The sequence below is a fragment of the Zosterops lateralis genome, assembly GCF_965231275.1.
Source record: "Zosterops lateralis genome assembly, chromosome: 16".
NCBI classification, from domain to species: Eukaryota; Metazoa; Chordata; class Aves; order Passeriformes; family Zosteropidae; genus Zosterops; species Zosterops lateralis.
The window spans coordinates 7,586,859-7,592,858 of NC_139776.1; the positions used below are offsets into that span (position 1 = coordinate 7,586,859).

Here is a 6,000-nt window from a genome sequence, read left to right on the forward strand (position 1 = left end):
TCTCACCTTCTACAGACACCCTCGTGCCACTGTCAGGACCTCCTGGATGTTAAATTAAGCTGCCAACGAGTAGAAAACACACTCAGCGGCCAATTCCCCCCCCTGGAAGTTCTGGGTGGAGGCAGCTGTGGGTGCCTGGCAGGGCTGGGGCTCGGCAGTGTGGGCACCCCCAGAGCTGAGGGGTTCCCAACCCCTTCATCTTCCACTAAATCCTAGTGTTTTATTCCAGCCTGTTGCCATTCCCTGACCCAGGATAGGCCACCACCTGCTCCCGCCTCAGTTTCCCCAGCAAGAGCTCCACAGAACCGCTCCAGAAGGAACACGGGGACAGAGTGGGGAGGCACCCGCTGCACCCAGCATCGCCCCGTTCCCTGTGGGCAGAGGGAACGATGCTGCCTGCACCCGGATGTTCACACTCGGTCTCTGCTCAGGGGTTCGGGAGGCAGGGAGGTGACAGATGGGGACATGCTGGGCACGAGGCCTTTGTCTGGCCGGTGGTGGCGGCGGCACAGACCCGCAGATGGCGGCTGCCGTGGGGCCGTGGCTGCAGCCCATGGCCAGGCGAGCACTGGGCCCTGGGGATCCGGCCCTTTTGTTGGGGTCTCACCTCCGGCAGCGGCCCCTTCCCGGCTGCCCCCCACCAGCCTTTCCACTTTCAACTTGACCTGCTCCTTTCACATGGAAATGGAATGCAAATAGGGCTGGGGCTGCCAGGGTCGAGGCTGAGACCCGCCAGCAGGTCCCCAAGTCTGGGGGTCATATCGTCTCAAATAGGGTGGCCAGTTGTCCTTGGAGTGAGGGGGTCCCCTTGTCCTCCAGCAATGGAGCCACCCTCTGCCCAGGCAGACCATCCCCACTGCTCACACATGGAAAAAAGTATTAGGGCACGGGTCTCACTAGGGCTGAGCTCAAGGACAGACCCCTGCTTTTCTGGGCTGCCGATTTTTCCATGCCCTCCTGCCACCGTGTCGCCCCCATGGCACGGGCAGTGTGCCCACCCTGGGGATCCCCGCTGCTCCCCCAGGCTGCAGTTGGGATGGGCTCCCCAAGCCCTGGCTGGGTGAGGAGGGGGCTTCCTGGAGGGATGGCCATCACAGCCCAGCAAAATCCCGCAGGCAGGGACCACTCGGCTACCAAATGTTGCCATCTGCTCCGGGCCTTCACTCGCATCTGCCGGGGCTGCGGAGGGGCGAGGGGCCGGGGGGCCGGGAGTTCAGCTGCGGGGCGGGCAGGGGGCGGAGAAGGCACAGGCAGAGCAGGCAGCACGCGTCGGGTGGATTTGGGTGAGTAGCGTGAAGGGACAACACGGGGGTCCCACACCCAGCACCTCCTTGAACTGTCTCTGCCCCGCAGCCCTTCGCCCTTGGGAAGGGTCTCGCTGCCGGCTGAGCCGCCTCTTTGTGCCGACAAATTAAACACAGGACAATTGCCGTCCCCTCCCTGTTCCCACAGCCATGGCACACAGTGACCTCAGCTGCCCCACGCCCTCTCCAAGTCCCCTGTGCCTGGACCTGTTCTCCACCTTCCAGGTCCCCTGGGCTCCAGTACTGGTTTGGCTGGGATAGAGGTAATTTTGTCCATAGGAGACAGGGAGAGACTGTTTTGGAGTTGTGCTGAAAGCAGTGCTGATAACCCAGGAGTGTCTGATCATGGCTAAGCCATGCTCACAGAGCCCCAAGGACTTTTCTGCTCCTCCCGCTGCCCCACCAGTGAGTGAGAGTGCTGGGGGTGCATAGAAATTGGGAGGGGATGTGGATGGGACAGCTCTGCCCCTCCTCCTCCCACCCCCACCCCGGGATATTCCAGATTATAGAACATTCTTGCTTTTCTATTAAACTGATTTTATCTCAATCCATCACTTTAGTCCCTTTTATCATTTTATCTTTTCCCATTTTGTATCCCATCCCACGGGGGATGTGTGTGTGTGTGAGTGAGCAGCTGAGGGGGGCAGAGCTGCCTGCTGGGATTAAATCACAGCAGCCCCTCACACTGTGACCATGCCCCCCCACCACTGTCACCCAGCGTCCCTGCAGCCCCGGGGACAAGAGACACCCTTGTCTCCACTACATCCAACGGTCCTGGCTGCCAAGGGTGTTCCCACAGGCGCAGGGCAGGGTGGAGGAGCGAACTGTATTCCCCCGGAGGGACAGGGACAGGTACTGCAGACAGGTAGGGCAGGGAAGCAGAGAGGAAAGCAGACAGGAGAAGGAAGGCAGCCCAGATTTTGCAGGGCTGCAGCCTGCCTGCTCTCCCAGCGACACCCGGTGGGTGCTGGGGGAAGAGCTGCCGTGAGACATCCTGGGGCGGTGGGTCCTGGGACGGGAGAGGGGGGGGCGCTGCAGGGGGTGACCGGGGGTCTGTCTCCTCACCCGTGTCACCTCCCGGCCGGTGCAAGTGGCTCATCCGGTGGCTCACGGCTCGGTCCCCGCAGCGCCCCGAGGTGGGACGGCTGCCACATTCGGAGGTTCCCCAGCACCCCAAGGCAGCCCGTGACCCCGCAGAGATCCTGATGGCGATAGGAACCGTCATCGGGTGACACTTGCACCTGCAAGAAGAGTCTGTGATAGGTGGGACTCGGTTCAGGCGGGGACAAGGACAAAGTCCAGGACACCGCCAAGAATAATAACCCCCCTGAGCTGGGGACTCTGCCAGCTGGGACTGAGACGAAGAGCAGAGCAGGGCCAGGCTGTCACCCGTCCGCATCCGGAGGTGGTGACGCGCCCGCCTCACGTCACGGCTCCGGCGGCCGGGACTGGCTCCCGCCCGCGTGGTGCTGCCGGTTCCTCAAACCGCAGTGAGTTACCCTTGGGAGGTTGCCGAGGGACCGGTCAGACCGGAGCCCGTTTCCTTCCTGGCTCCCGCTGCGATGCCTGCCCGCGGGGCCGGGGCCGAGGGTGGCTCCTTGTGCTCACCGGGCTCAGCCCCGTGAGACGTGAGTTTCCCCTGGCGGCCTCAACGGCCCCGGAGAGGGCTGGACACGGCTGGACACGGCTCTGCGGGTCCGCGGGGGCGTGGGGCGTGGGGACGTGAGAGTTCTGCCCAGGAGCGGGATGGGAGCGGGCAGGGGATGTGTCCGGCTCCCCGCTGACTCAGCGGACGGGCACGGGCAGGGGCTGGGCTGCAGGTTGGGCTGCCGGGGCCTGGCTCCCGCGGGCACCGGGCCGTGACGGCACCGCGCGGGTCCTGCCTGGGAGGGGACGGGCGCTGCCAAGTCCTGCCCTGCAGATGCGGTGGGAGGTACGAGGCGTCCGTTCCCAGCAGAGCAGAGCAGCTGCCCAGGCCGCTCAGCCCCCAGGTGAGAGCCCTCTTCACCCTGCCCCCGGCTGTGCCGAGCCCTTCCAAGGCTGCGCGGAGCTGCAACGTGAGCTGGCACAGGTTCAATGCCCTCCTGGGTACCGCACCTGGTGCTGCCGGGCCCCAGCCCTCTGGGATGAGACCAGGTGAAGCTCATCAGGATCCACACCCAGGGCAGGAGGGCACCCTGTCATCACTTGAAGGGGGCAGAGGGGTCCACGGGGCTTGCAGAGGGCAAAGTGGGGCTGGGCTGGGCTGTGGGTCCCACACCCCCACGGCACGTAGGAGGGAAGCTGTTCTGCCAACGCAGGCAGCGGCCATGGGAGGACAGGGCCAGGATCTGGAAGGGTCAGGTCTCACCTCACCACTAATCAAAGTCTCTCCCCACAGCACAGAAGCGTCACTCCCAGGCCCAGGCACCCAGCCCTGAGCCATGGCACTGCTCACTCACCTTCTGGCCTGTGCCTTCGGCATGGGCTCCTGGGTGGCTGTCAATGGACTGTGGGTGGAGCTGCCACTGCTGGTGACAGTGCTGCCAGAGCAGTGGTACCTCCCCTCCTACATCACCATCATCATCCAGATGGCCAACGTGGGACCACTCTTTGTCACCCTCATGAATCGCTTTCGGCCTGGCTTGCTGAAGGAGGTGGCTGTTATCTATGCAATTTTGTCCGTGGGTTTCATGGCCTGCTTGCTCCTGGCTTTCCTCTGGAACCACACATCCCTCATTGCTGGGACGTCTCACAGCATCCCCTTCCTAATCCTTACCTTCTTCCTGGCCCTGGTGGACTGCACCTCCTCTGTCACCTTCCTGCCCTTCATGATGCAGCTGCAGCCCCAGTACACGAACACCTTCTTCATAGGTGAAGGGCTAAGTGGGCTGATCCCTGCTCTCATTGCCCTGGGCCAGGGCTCTGGTATCTCCAGCTGCACCAATGTCAACATCACCACTGGTAATGAGACTATCTTCCAGCTAGAGACCCAGTACCTTCCACCCAACTTCTCCACCCTCATCTTTTTCCTGCTCATGGCTGGAATGATGCTGATCTGTTTGCTGGCCTTCTTCTTCCTCAACCGGCAGCCCAAGGTGTGGGAGCTCTCTCAGCAGCACCTTTTTCCCAGCAACATTGTGCTGAACTCATTTGACCAGATCCTTGATGAGGGAGCTGACTTGCAGCTGGGCAGAGGCTGCTCATTCCCAAAGGATCCCAAGGGACCTGGGGACACCCTGCCACAGAAGGTCTCCTACTCCATAACCCAGCTCACCCTCATCTACCTCCTCGTCACCTGGGTGAGCGCCCTGACAAATGGAGTTCTGCCATCCGTGCAGTCCTACTCCTGCCTGCCCTACGGACACACCACCTACCACCTGGCAGCCACACTCAGCTCCATGGCCAACCCCCTCGCCTGCATCATGGCCATGTTCCTGCCCAGCAGGTGAGTTGCAAGGCCCTGGGGTTTGCAGCAGGATGCACATCAGGAGCTTCTGCCCCAAGAGTAGCCCCTACTTTGCAAGAATTGGGGTTGTAGGCTCTGGGTGGGAGAGGGCCTGTGGGGTGCCCCTGCCCTGGCAGCAAGGACACCCCAGGAAAGGAGGATGGAGCCAGCAAGAAGCCAGAATGTGCTGCGTGTTTGTGCTGCTCACCAGGGACAAGTGGTGTTCTCCAGTGACTCTCACATGTCCCTTGCAGGTCTCTGACCCTGATGGTCATCCTCACGATGGCAGGGACAGGCTTTGCTGCCTACAACATGGCCATCGCAGTGATGAGTCCCTGCCCAGTCCTCCAGCAATCCCAGTGGGGCGATGCCATCATCGTAAGTCACGGTGTCCCTCTCACTCAGGGAGGGCTTTGGCACCAAACCTGGACCTGACCTCACCACAGTGTCCCCACAGTGGGGAACCCCTGGTCCTGACCACTTTTCCACCTGTGCCACCAGGTCCTTTCCTGGGTGCTGTTCACCGGGACGCTCTCCTACATGAAGGTGATGGCCGGGGTGATCCTGCGGAGCCAGAGCCGCAGCGCGCTGGTGTGGTACGGGGTGCTGGAGCAGGTGGGCTCCCTCCTTGGGGCACTGATCATGTTCCCCCTTGTCAACATCTACGGCCTTTTCAAATCTGCTGACTACTGCAACCAGCAGTGCCCAGCATGAGTGGGCTGGACACTCCAAGATCGCCACTCTTGCCAGTATGAACTCCCAAAATCAGCAAAGCTGGCTGGGAAGCAGCGCTGGGACCAGAACGGCTGCAGACACAGTTCTCTGATGGCTTTGCCAGGGAGCAGCATCTCCAGGGCTTTGTCTCCAGCCTGGGCACGGGGTGTTCCCATCATGTGAAAGAATAGAAGGTGTTTTACTCAGCCCTCTGCCTCTCTGCTGCTCACACCCCCCATGTTGAGGGGGCTGTCTGTGCCAGTGCCCCCCACCTGGGTACCTCTCAATTGGGGCCATGTCCTGTACCTTCCCCTGGGGGGTCTGGCACCGTTTGGCACCGTGCCCTAAAGCCCCCCTGGAATCTGTGGGTGGGCACAGCCCCAGCTGCACCCGGCAGCACCAGTGTTCCCAGCCCTGTGCTGTGGCAGCTGCCCCCAGACAGGGGGTTTGTAGCCAGCTGGGGGGAGTGGGGACAAAGGCAGCCACGAGGAGGGGGATGGTGGGGGAACACAAAACATTCACAAGGCCCCCCAATAGCAGCGGGGGAAACTGAGG

General features: G+C 62.1%; 1 protein-coding gene across 3 annotated transcripts; it reads left to right on the forward strand.

Moving 5' to 3' along the window:
* Nucleotides 1-2,386: 2,386 nt before the first annotated feature.
* On the forward strand, nt 2,387-5,633 carry SLC52A3 (solute carrier family 52 member 3). Of its 3 annotated transcripts, none has more exons than XM_083873517.1 (4): nt 2,387-2,794; nt 3,685-4,731; nt 4,986-5,109; nt 5,233-5,633. In XM_083873517.1, exons 2-4 carry the CDS (start codon nt 3,728-3,730, stop codon nt 5,443-5,445), a joined length of 1,341 nt encoding a protein of 446 aa, XP_083729643.1. In that variant the 5' UTR covers nt 2,387-2,794; nt 3,685-3,727; the 3' UTR covers nt 5,446-5,633. The 3 variants fall into 3 exon arrangements, with proteins under 3 accessions (XP_083729643.1, XP_083729645.1, XP_083729644.1); XM_083873519.1 differs by lacking the exon at nt 2,387-2,794 and adding an exon at nt 2,828-2,932; XM_083873518.1 differs by lacking the exon at nt 2,387-2,794 and adding an exon at nt 3,231-3,295.
* The last annotated feature ends 367 nt before the right edge of the window (nt 5,634-6,000 follow it).

Bases quoted from the DNA above. Each gene is read 5' to 3' on its own strand.
- SLC52A3 (XM_083873517.1), top strand. From the start codon at position 3,728: ATGGCACTGCTCACTCACCTTCTGGCCTGTGCCTTCGGCATGGGCTCC. The intron at 4,732-4,985 runs GTGAGTTGCAAG...TGTCCCTTGCAG, and splicing joins GCCATGTTCCTGCCCAGCAG to GTCTCTGACCCTGATGGTCA. The intron at 5,110-5,232 runs GTAAGTCACGGT...CTGTGCCACCAG, and splicing joins AGTGGGGCGATGCCATCATC to GTCCTTTCCTGGGTGCTGTT.